The 12,046-nt window shown below is 45.3% G+C and overlaps 1 protein-coding gene across 3 annotated transcripts in view; it reads right to left on the bottom strand.

Annotated features, from left to right (window-relative positions):
• The window catches only part of Twsg1 (twisted gastrulation BMP signaling modulator 1), a 42,029-nt gene extending 37,244 nt beyond the window's left edge, over window positions 1-4,785 (bottom strand). For all 3 annotated transcript variants that reach the window (XR_005972316.1, XR_005972315.1, XM_041631862.1), the window contains exons 1-2: window positions 4,654-4,785; window positions 2,311-2,467 (exon numbers count right to left, since the gene is read on the bottom strand). Coding sequence is in view for 1 of the 3 variants with exons in the window: in XM_041631862.1 (XP_041487796.1) it covers window positions 2,311-2,430 (120 nt within the window). In the remaining 2 variants the exon portion in view is untranslated. The remainder of the gene's footprint in view (window positions 1-2,310; window positions 2,468-4,653) is intronic.
• Between the last annotated feature and the right edge of the window lie 7,261 nt (window positions 4,786-12,046).

The following is a 12,046-nucleotide window of genomic DNA, read 5'->3' as shown; positions in this document are numbered from 1 at the left end:
ACAAAATAATGACAGCAACCATTCTAACTGTGGATGAATGGTTCATTGTTCCTCTCTCTGTACATACTTCAAAACATGCTCAGAATAACCTGGGCTGTGAGACAGCTCCCTGCGGCTTGGTAGCCACTAGCCTAGCTCCAGGTTCAGTAAAAGACCCTGTCTCAATGGAACAAGGCAGAGAGTGACAGATGCCTGACATCCTCCTCTAGCCTCCGTGGAGTGGTATTTTGTTAGTGCTTTAACAAATAAAACTTGCCTGAAAAAGAGTGTAGAGAAAAGCCACTAGAGGCCAGGAGTGGTGGCACACACCTTTAATCCCAGAATCAAGAGACAGAAGCAGAGGGATCCCTGTTAGTTCAAGGTCACATTGGGCTACACAAGATTGAATCTGTCTAAAAGAGAAACAGAGCTCACAAAAGGTGATCCGAGCACTTGGGAATCACAGGCCTTTAATCCCAGCACTAGGGAGGTAGAAACAGGAGTGAAATGACTGGGTGGAGAGAGGAATATAAGGCAGAAGGAGACAGGAGCTCAGTGCAGTCTGAAGACACAGTCTGAGGATGCATTCTGAGGACAGGATCACCCCTTCCGCCTGAGCGTCGGTAGAGGTTAAGGGTCTCTCTAGTGGCTGATGGCACTGCTTCCCTGATCCTTCAGCTTTCACCCCAATATCTGACTCTGGGTTTTATTTATTAAGACCAATTAGAATTCATGCTATACGTCCACACAAACAAGGACAAATGCATACATGTGCACCTACAACACACATACACACACCACACACATGTGCACCTACAACACATATATACTCACATGTGTACTTATAATACACATACACTTACATACACCACACACATGTTCACCTACAACACACATACACACACACACACACATATATACACATACATATATGAAGGAAGACATAAAAAAGTTAAAGTCAGCTAATAACAATTTTCTCTAGTTAAATGTTTTGATTTAAAAGGCAAAGTAAAGATTCTATCAGAGTATGTGATTAATATACCTAAAGTTCCAATTACTAACTAAAAGGAAGAAAATATCAGGAATAGGCACAAACGACCTTTGCTCTATAAAAACTTAAGATGGTGTTTTCAAGTGAGAATTACAGCCAAAGTCAGCTGACTCACGCTCTACAGGGAAAGCTAATACAGACTGTGTGGCTCTCATCCTTAATGTGCAACCTGAAAGGCTCCAGACTCTAAAATGTACTGACCACTAGCATGACATCACAAGTGGAAAATTCCACATCTGACAGAAACGCTAAAAATACTGCTCAAGATCACCCTCAATACATGAAATATAAACCTATTTTGTCTTTAGATTGTGTCCCATTACCAAGGTACCTGAACACACCACACACACACACACACACACACACACACACAAACTTTAAAATCTAAAAAAATTCAAATATGAAACATTTTTGAGTGTAAACATTTCACATAAGGAATATTCAACCTGTGTGCATAGCTATTACATTTCCGAGGCCACAGCCAGCACCTCCAGAGGAGGCTACAAAAGACAGGCACCCCAAAGGAAAGACTGGTGATGGGATGGGAGGAGAAGCCATGTAATCCATCACTAACTATCACAGCGGCATGGAGAATGGTAGCCAGTATGCTGAGTGAAAAAGTCATGGGCGCTGGAGACAAAAACAGACCAAATCCCACAGCTGTTTCCTAGCTACACGAACCTCACCAAAAGTGGCTTCCTGTCACTTGTGCCTCAGGACAACGGGAGGTAACTACACTGATCACCGGGCTTCGATTGGAAAGGCTAATTTTCAAATACCTGGAAGGAGATTCGATAATCCCAGCCCGCAACCTTGTGAGCAAGCCTGACCCAGAACCTCCCAGCCGCACTGCTTCCCAGACCCGCGACCTCAGAAGCTTCAGGAGGTGATGCACTTTTGCCTGAGGTTGCTAGGTTTTGATATCATCTGTTACACAGCAACCAAAAAATAATACAGTACATGTAATAATTTGTCTATTAATTGATAGGCTAAAAGTTTTCTAAATATAGTTATTAAGACACCGCCATGCACGCTAGATTATAGAGACTAGCGTGCTCAACATGTACAGCAGCTTACACAGCAGAATAGCACATTCTAAATCGAACTTATTAAACCCAACCTCGGTCGGATGGAAGAGAGCCATAGAGATAAAAATCTAAAGTTCAGCACTTCTGGCCCTGGCCCAAAGTTCAGACCATATACTCTGACTTTGACTTATTCCACAGTGTCTACCTGTTCACAGTATGTTTCAATATCAACAAAAGCACCTTTTATCCTACCTGAATGAGGCACTTGCTCACATCGCTAGCACAGAGAGCTTTGTTACAGCTCTGTGACACAGGGAGGCTCGTCAGGAACACCAGGGAGGCTAGGGTTAGCACAACATAGTGTGACTTCATGGTTCTTCAAAGAAGCCCCTCAGTAACTGCCAGGAAGCTAAAAACAAAACCAAACACACAAAAACTTTAACTCAAAGGCAAGTGGTAGGTCACAAAATCAAACAAGAAGAAAAAAAAATCCCAACATAAGCCTAGAATTAATTGCTTGTGTCAAAAACGTTGAGGAATCATTTGAAGATCATTCTCAAAGATTACTTAAATATTCAAAACTTCAGGCTTGGGTGGCCATCCTTAAAGAAACCTAGAATACTACTACTACAGGCATGATAAAAAATTACAGTGAACATGGCTAGCGCCCAGCAATCTGCAAGCAGTGCCAACTGCACCGCTACTACTCAAATCTCAACTTCAGACTTTGGTCAAATCCAATCCCAGTATTTAAACTCATATAAGAACTATTAAAACATTATGTGCATGTCTGTGTGTGCATGCACACTTCGGTTCTGGTGCTGCTGGAGGCCAGAAGACAGCGTTGTATCCCGGAGCTGGACTTAAGAGGCTGTGTGGCTGGGATGTGGGTGCTGGGAACTGAACTCAGGGCTAGAGGGATGGCTCAGCAGTCAAGAGTACGTAGTTCCCAGGGCCCATCTGAGGTAGCTCACAATCACCTGAACTTCAGCTCCAGGGGGAGAGGAGCTGAAGCCTCTGACCTCCTAGGGCACCTGCACACACATACACATAATTGAAAATAACAAAAATACATCTTCAAAAATATCAATACTGTATTATTTTAATGCATTTTAAAGTCTCTGTGTATGTGTATATAGGTGCTGCTGGAGGTAGAACTTAGGGCCTCACTGTGTGTGTTTCCACCACAAACTATAACTTCTGCTCCAATTTTTAAAATGATAGTATCAAAACAAAACTGCAAATGAAAATTATCCTAATGATTATCTCATTTTGTCAGTAAATACTTCAGAGAGAGAGAGAAAGAGAAAGAGGGGGGGAGAGAGAGAGGGGAGTGGAAGCCACAACCATTCAAATAAATGTACCAATAACAAATGCCAATAAATTATTAATTGCATTAAGAATTGTGGGTAAGCGTGAAAATATTCTTTCTGTTGGTACCATAGAGTCCTCCATTACTAAGGTATTATAGTACAAACAGAAAATAAAGGGGGAGGGAACCAACACAAATTTTCACAGGGGTTATAATTTGGGGCTGGCAAGTCTGTTAGGTGGGTAAAAGCATTTGGCTGGTCAATTCTATTCCTCAAACTCCTAATGGAGAGAGCTGCCGCCCTCCAAAGTTGTCCTTTGACATACCATGGCACAGGTGCACAGGTGTGCAACACATGCGCACACTAATAGTCATAAAATAAAAACTTACAAGATATAATTTAAGGCTAAAACACAAATCCACAATAAAATCAATGAAAATAAATATTAGCTGGATCTGGTCAGACATGCCTGTAGCCCCCGTATTTGGCAAACATGGCAGAAGGATAATGATTTGCAGGCCAGTTTTACTTCCAAATCAAATAAATTAAAAGTAAAGATAAAAATAAGACCACTGGCTGCTCTTGTAAAGGGTCTGAGTTCGGTTCCCAGCATTCATATCTGGCAGCACTCACAACTGCCTGTAAGCCCAGCTCCGGGAGATCCAACGCCCTCTTCTGGCCCCGAGCAGCACCAGGACGGAAATGTGCATACACACACAGATAGGCACATACATTTTTTAAAAATATAATAAAAATAAATCCCCTCCAAACAATAAACTACAATTCTGGCACAGGGAAGGAGGGTTAAGAGGTGGACCCTGCTGGTCAGAAAAGGAAGAGACGGCGCTCCACTCGGGGCTTTGTAAAACTCAGTTTTGAAACAGAAAGTCCTGGGCGCTCCTGACCGCTGGCACAAAACATTCCGCAGGAGACCGTTAGTAATCCAATTTTCTCGTTCGCTCCCCGCGCCGACCAGTCGTGTCTGTGGGCAACTTGCCCGCAGCTGCTGCGCCCCCGCAGCCACCGACCGCGGGGACCCACAGACATCTCCGGCTTCCCCAAGCGTCCGCTCGCCGTCCCCCCGGGAGTCAGGAGACCCCGGCGTTCCTCGGAGGGAGGGGCGTCGAGCACCGGCGCCCGGACCCGGGGATCCCGGAGGCGGCAAGCACCGCGGCCCTTTGTCCCCGCCGCTCGGGCCTCCCGGCACCCGCTCCCTCGCCAAGTGCCGCGGCCTGGCCTCCGAGCCGCCCTCCCGCTCGCTCGCGAACCCGCCTGTGCTCACCGTGGCCGCGGCCTCCTCCCGGCGGCCGAGCTCCCAAGCCGCTCCCGCGAGCTTCGGCGCCGCCAACACACAGGCCCGCCCGCCCCCTGGCCTCTCCCCGCCTGCCCGTCCGCCCGCGCCGGCTCGCTGGCCACGCCCCCCGGAGCTCGGCTGGCCACGCCCTCTAGACCACGCCCCCAGGTGTGTGCACTTGGCCTGGCACGGAGCCTGGACCCCGCCCGCGAGCCTTCTGGTCGGCTGCCACCTGTTGGACCGCTCGCCTCTGGCTCCAGCAGATGTGCGTTTTAGCAACCACTTCTAAGAGAGCGCTGTCTTCTTCCTCTTAATGGATGTAAGGAATGAGGCACAGACAGATGAGTGGAACAGAGCTGACGTTTGACATAAGAGGCGAGGTTCATTTTAAACACGTGTTTGACTTGGGATTATTGGATAAGGATCTGTCCCGTACTTCAGTCAGTAACTCATGAAAAGTTTCTGAATCCTTTAAGTGCCTGGCTATGCCCTTAAGTCAAAATAGAGAGAAGGCAACCATGAATTCTGGTCGGGAAGATCTCTAGGTCTAGGAAGGAGACCAACCTGAAGTCTCAGATGGAAAGGGAGTTCCAGAAATGCTGGCTCGATCGGTCATTTCAGCTTGTACTTTAGGAAGATGGGGTTTATACCACCAATAGAACATAAATAAAGACAATCTACTATTCCATTTAGTTCTTTACCGCAACCTAGGGAATTGCTTTTCCAGCAATATTCCAGAAACGTTGATTGGAGCCCACATGGCCCTCTCACTTCGGGAACAATGGCCTAGTGTCAAACCCTCAACATAGGAAGAATGGTTTCTACTCTCCTTGATTTACCAGACGGTGGCAGAATGGAAACAGGCGATTTACTGAGAAGAATAGAAATAGCTTATTAGCTAAGAAGTGGCTCGTGTTGTTATTTCATTTTTGTATAGTAAGTATAGGCTTTAAAAAAAATGGGGGTTGAAGAGATGGCCCAGTATGTAGAGTGCCTGCCACACAAACATGAGGACCTGGGTTCAGATCCGTAGTGTTCATGTAAAAGCCAGGCACAGCAGTTGATGTTTGAAATCCAGCCTGGGGAAGAGGTGGAGACAGGAGGATTCCTGGAGCTCACTGAAGCTCCAGGTGCAGAAGAGTTGTTGACGGTATGCCTTTGGAGGTTTTCTTTGATTACTGTTTTTTCAAGTCAGAATTCCATTAAGTAATTCTGGCTGTCCTAGAACTTGCTAAGTAGAAAAGGCCTACCACTGCCTCCCAAATTCTGGGATTAAAGATGTGCACCACTAGGGGGCTGGAGAGATGGCTCAGTGGTTAAGAGCATTGCCTGCTCTTCCAAAGGTCCTGAGTTCAATTCCCAGCAACCACATGGTGGCTTACAACCATCTGTAATGAGGGCTGGTGCCCTCTTCTGGCCTGCAGACATACACACAGACAGAATATTGTATACATAATAAATAAATAAATATTAAAAAAAAAAGATGTGCACCACTATGCCTGGTGCCTTATGTCAGGACAGAGATGGACCTGGGTCATAGGCCTCATTGTGTGTCTCTTCTTAGCGCATGGTCATCTCTTTTCTCTGCCTTTCATGCTTTTCTGACTCTTTTTTTTTTTTTTTTTTTTTTTTGGTTTTTCGAGACAGGGTTTCTCTGTGGTTTTGGAGCCTGTCCTGGAACTAGCTCTTGTAGACCAGGCTGGTCTCGAACTCACAGAGATCTGCCTGCCTCTGCCTCCCGAGTGCTGGGATTAAAGGTGTGCGCCACCACTGCCCGGCTGCTTTTCTGACTCTTTAACTAGTGTTTGGAGGACAGATGGCCAGGGCTAGCTTGTTAGGGCTGCCAGCGTTCAGGACTTGATACCAACAATTCTGGTAACTTGGGGGGTGGGGTGGGGAGATATATCAAATGATTTAACAGAAATATGACAGGTGGAGGGAGGATCTTTATGTACCAGTCACTGAGTTAGTCATTGATTATTGCTAAACCTGTAAATCTGGATAGATAATCTAATGCTCAGGTGCCTTCATCTATGAAATGGAGATTAAAAAACATGTATACAGACATAAGTTTCTGTCCCACTCAGTCCCACAGCTGTTCAGTCCCAACAAAACAGAGTCTTATATTAATCGTAAACTGGTTGGTCTATTAGCTCAGGCTTATTATTAGCTAGCTCTTACAACTTAAATTAACCCATAATACTTATCTATGTTTAGCCACGTGGCTTGGTATCTTACTCAGTAAGGCTTTCTCATCTTGCCTCCTCTGCATCTGGCTGGTGACTGCAGAGTGAGCCTTTCCTCTTCCCAGTTCCCTCTTTCCAATTCTCCTAGTTGGATCACTCTACCTATATTTCCTGCTTGGATACTGGCCAATTGGCATTTATTAAACCAATACAAGTAAAAAAATCTTTACAGGATATAAGAGCGTTCTTCCACTGCACATGTATTTGGTAAGAGAATGCTTAGTACTGAAAGAGATCATGTCAACTGCCCAGCACACAAGCACCTGCCTCATCTTCTGGCCACTTGTGTGAACTGAGGAGGAAGAGGGATGAATGGGCTCAGCAGAGTATGGGGTGAGGTACCTCTCCAGTCTATAACTGCTATGAGGTATCCACGTGGAAACCACACTGAGTGGTCAGACATGAAGTCTGGCACTCAGACAGAAGTTCGGATTAGTGATTAAAATGTAGGGGTGTCAGTGACACTGAATACCACATAAGGGGGTGAGTTTCAGAAGGAGTTCCAGAATGAAGGTGAAAGACCCTACAGACCCCCTCCTCAAAACCCGCAGCTAGCATGCTCCCGGGGGAACGTCCTGTTGGCTTTAAAAAAAATTCTCCGGATCAGCAGCCAGCCTGCTCTCGTAAGAACATCCCATGTGCTTGAGAGAGCAGGATGTCTATGAGATAGGAAGACTGCAAGGCAGGATGTCAATAAGATAGGACATCAACAAAGCAGGTTGACTGCAAAACAGGATATCTATAAGATAGGCCAGGCATCCATGCTGAGAGAGAAAACCATTCATGCCCCCGCCTCATTCCGATAGACCGATAACCACGCTTTTGCTTCTGTAAACTTGCTTTTTGCTCTTCCCTATAAAAAGACCTCCCCCCAGTCTGCAGGCGTGCAAGTCCTCCGAAAGACTTTGCCGCCTGCAGGTACCTGTGTTTACTCAATAAACCTCTTGCTAATTGCATCCTGTGGCCTGGTCTTGGAGTGTCCTGGTTCTGGGGTCTTCATCAGAGAGGAAAGTTCCTCTCTGAGGGTCTTTCAAAGGTAGAAGACAGAGTGATGAGGAAGTCTCTAGGGTAAAGACTGCTGAGAAAGAGGAGAAAACATCTCCAATAGAGAGAGTCATAACACACAAGCCCTGGGGCATTCTATGACAGGCCAAAATAATGAGGCTCAGATTGTCCACTTCTCCAGCCTTGAGGTATCAACTTGCTGAATGTCCCATTCCTTAGCTCATTGCAAGTTTTTTTTTTCTTTTCTTTTTCATCTTTTCATGTATATGCATGTGTCCATGTGTGGTTACATGTGGGTGAGGTCACGTGTTTCTGTGTGCACGTGGAGGCCCAAAGGCCAGATCTGAAATCTTTCTCGATCACTCTTCCATCTTTATCTCTTATTATTTTGTCCTCACCCCCCACCCTGCCTGAACTGAGGACCAACCCAGAGCCTTGGGCTTGCTAGGCAAGCGCTCTACCACTAAGCTCCATCCCAACCCTTCACTTTAGCCTCTTAAGGCTCTCTCGGTGAAGCCCAGAAATCCCTCATTATTACAGCTCATTTTCCTAGGCAGCTTGCTGGAGGCGGGGAAGGCTCCCTTTTCTGTGCCTTCTGGGACTGGAATTACAGGCAGGCCACTGTGCCAACCGGTAAAGGATGGGTTCTGGTGACCTGAATGTGGGTCCTCTCGCTTGCACAGAAAGTGGCTTTAAAAACTGGATCATCTCAGCCCCACAAATTGTTCTTTTAAAGCCAGGCCTACATGAGGAGGGAAAAAAAAAAACAAACTGAAGGCAAGGCAGTGGAATGAATTCCACTGGAGACAAAGCCCTGAGGGCAGCTGCACTGATTCATCTTCTTTTGCCTTTGTGATGGGCGTTATATGACCCTGGGGTTGTGAATCAGCCCGGTGGATGAACCTTCTGATATTTCGCCTGGGAGCTGGTTACGGAAATGCAATCTCTGACATTTAACGCCAGGAGCATGAGCGTAAATTGTTTGGCTTTGAAGCAGATGCAGCAGGGTAACAGCAGACAATGGATCCAGCTGAATTTGAACCAGGAAGAAGAGGAGTGGCTTTGATGAGTCTCCAATAATAACAGCACTAATACAGCCAGCCTGCATCAGTGGAAGGGTCAGGAAGGGTCTCCCAAAACACTATCCAGTCACTCCCCAGAGAGCTTCCAACCCTGGAAGAATCCAAGAGAGCATCCAGGGGCCATGCAGCCCAACTCCTGCAAAGGGTGGCTGAGAAAGGGGAGTGAGGAATGCCCGAGAGCTTGTGGCCAAGACAGCAGTGGTAGTGAGGTCCCAGTGTGGATATGTTCACCGAGCACTCACTCACTGAGGGCTCGATGTGGAGGAGGCCAGACTAATGGTGCAGAGACAAGGATATCAAGGAGACAGCTACAAGCAAATAGCCATGGAGAAACCAGAAGAAGGAGGATGTGCTCAGGCCTCCAACAAAAACATCAACACTCTGTGGTAAAACAAGAGGCCGGCTGGCTCTAACTTGATTCTTAAGCATTCACCATACTGTCTCTCAGCCTTTTCCACTACGAATTGGGGTCTGGCCTTACAGTCAGTTCTCTGGACTGAACCCGAGTAAGGCTCTGTCCTCAAGTCTACAGTGAGTGGTCTCTGTTTTTATCTGTATCTAAAATCCTAAGTCACAACACAGAGTGGAGTTAAAGCACGGGCGTGCATCCTATGCTGGGAACCTGACCATTCATGCTCTCCATAGCCCCATGTCTGGTGCAAGATGGATGTTCAAGTGTTTAATTAAACTAGTATCTCCACAAAGAGATGTATGGATCTTGCCCAAATTTGGAAAACAACGTAAGCTAATTAAAAATGAAGCAGGAACAGGAAAACAACAACCTGGTTATAGGGCCGATGCCAAAGAAAAGTACAGAATTTAAATAAGTTAAGTATTCCTGAGTCTCTGGTCAAGTAATACCCAGCTTACCTTTCAAATAATAAAGCAAAGAAAGCCAGCCTACAAATCACAATCCCAGAGAACATAGACAACAATGCGGACACTAAGAGAGACATACATAGATCTAATCTACATGGGAAGAAAAAGACAAGATCTCCTGAGTAAATCGGGAGCATGGGAACCTTTGGGGAGGGTTGAAGGGGAGGGAAAAGTCAGGGAGGGGAGCAGAGAAAAATGTAGTGCTCAATAAAAATCAATTAAAAAAAACCCACCCCAGACAATTTCATTAGTCATAAATCCTATACATTTTTTGGCTATTAGTTCTTGTGGAATATCCATGTAAAGATATGTTACATTTGTTTATATTGCAGGATATTACTTCAACTGTGTAAAGGTGTGTTGCCTTTGCTTATGATGTATTAACGATGTAAGGATATATATGCTTAATTATGTAAATATGTGCTGCATCTGTTTCACCTTGCCTGTCTAAGGCACCTGATTGGTCTAATAAAGAGCTGAATGGCAATAGTTAGGCATGCAAAAGGATAGGTGGAGCTGGCAGACAGAATAAATAAGAGGAGAAATCTAGGGTCGAAAAAGGAATGAGAAGAAGGAGGAGGAGAGAACGAAGGAGATACAGAGGGACACCTGGGGTAAGAAGCCAGGCAGCCATCAGCCAGACATGAGAAGCAGTGAAAATAAGATATAGAGAAGGAAAGAAAGGTAAAAAGTCTTGAAGCAAAAGGTAGATAAAGAGAAACAGGTTAATTTAAGTTAAAAGAGCTAGCCAGAAATGAGCCTAAACTAGGCCAAGCATTCATAACTAAAAATAAATCTGGTGTGAAATATTAATTGGTGTGGAATACATGTGGCTATGATTAGTTTAATAAAGAAGCTGACTGGCCAATAACCGAACAGGATAAGGTTAGGCAGGAGAGCCAAACAGAGGTTACTGGGAGGAAGAAGGGCAGAGTCATTGGCAGATGTGGGAGTCTCGAGCAGATGCAGGGAGAAGTAACATGCTGTACTGAGAAAAGGTACCAAGCCACCGGGCAAAACCCAGATAAGAAATATGGGTTAATTCAAATAAGCTAGCTAGAAACAAGCCTGAGCTATTGGCCAAGCATTTATAATTAATATTGAGATTCTACATTGATTATTTGGGAACTGGTGGATGGGAATGAAAAGTTCACCAACATCTCAGTGTCATGATTTGAGAACAGGTCGGTAACCCAAAAGAAAAAGTCTGCTACCTCACTCCTCCCTTGTTACCCAGTTAACAAGTGATGGGGAGAGGGAGAACCATCTTCAATTGTGTAGCCACTGATTAAGAGTCCCATACTCCCATAAATAATCCTAATGAAACTCACAGGGATACACACAGTCAGAAAGGTCACAGCCATGAAAGTAGAGAAGCTAGTTGGGAAAAGGAAAGGAATACGCAGTGGTGGACTGGGGACAAGAGAGGGTAACGAGTGTGTGTGCGTATGACGGAACCATATTATATTCATGTATGAAAATGTCATAGTAAAATCTATTACATCTAATTAATGGATGCTATTGAAATAATTTAGTAATTTAGAAGTGTATGTGAAGAAAGGAATTGTAGGGAGGGTGGAAATAATGCAAATACAGCACTCACTTAGGAAATGCTTTTTAAAAAATGTACATTAAAAAATCTGGAGAAATGGCTCAGCAGTTTCCAGATCTAACTGCTCTCCCAGAGGGCTTGGTTCAGTTCCCAGCACTCACATGACAGTCTCAACCATCTGCAGCTCCAGTCCCAGGAGACCCTGAGCCCTCTTCTGGCTTCTGTGGCCACCAGGCCCATGGGTGGGTGCACAGATGTTCATGCAGACAAAATATCCATACTACATAAAATATTTGCTAGGCATGGCGGTGCATGCCTTGATCTCAGCATAGAGGCAGGAGTATCTCTATGAGTTCCTGCAGTGATATTTAGTTTGTGCTCTAACAAATAAAGCTTGCCTAAAGATCAGAGGGTGGAGCTAGCCACTCGTTAACCATAGAGGTCAAGCAATGGTGGCACACACCTTTAATCCCAACACTAGGGAGGTGGAGGACAGGAAGTTATATGGCTGGGAAGAGAGAGGACTGAGGATTCAGTAGAGGTGAGAACTTCAAAAGCTGGCTGGTTTACTTCCCTGATCTTTCAGATTTTGCCCCCTAATATCTGACTCCAGCATT

Source organism: Microtus oregoni, unplaced genomic scaffold (assembly GCF_018167655.1).
Source record: "Microtus oregoni isolate MIOR12 unplaced genomic scaffold, Mior012 000038F_ref0000394, whole genome shotgun sequence".
NCBI lineage: Eukaryota > Metazoa > Chordata > Mammalia > Rodentia > Cricetidae > Microtus > Microtus oregoni.
This window is presented reverse-complemented; position numbering and strand designations above follow the sequence as displayed.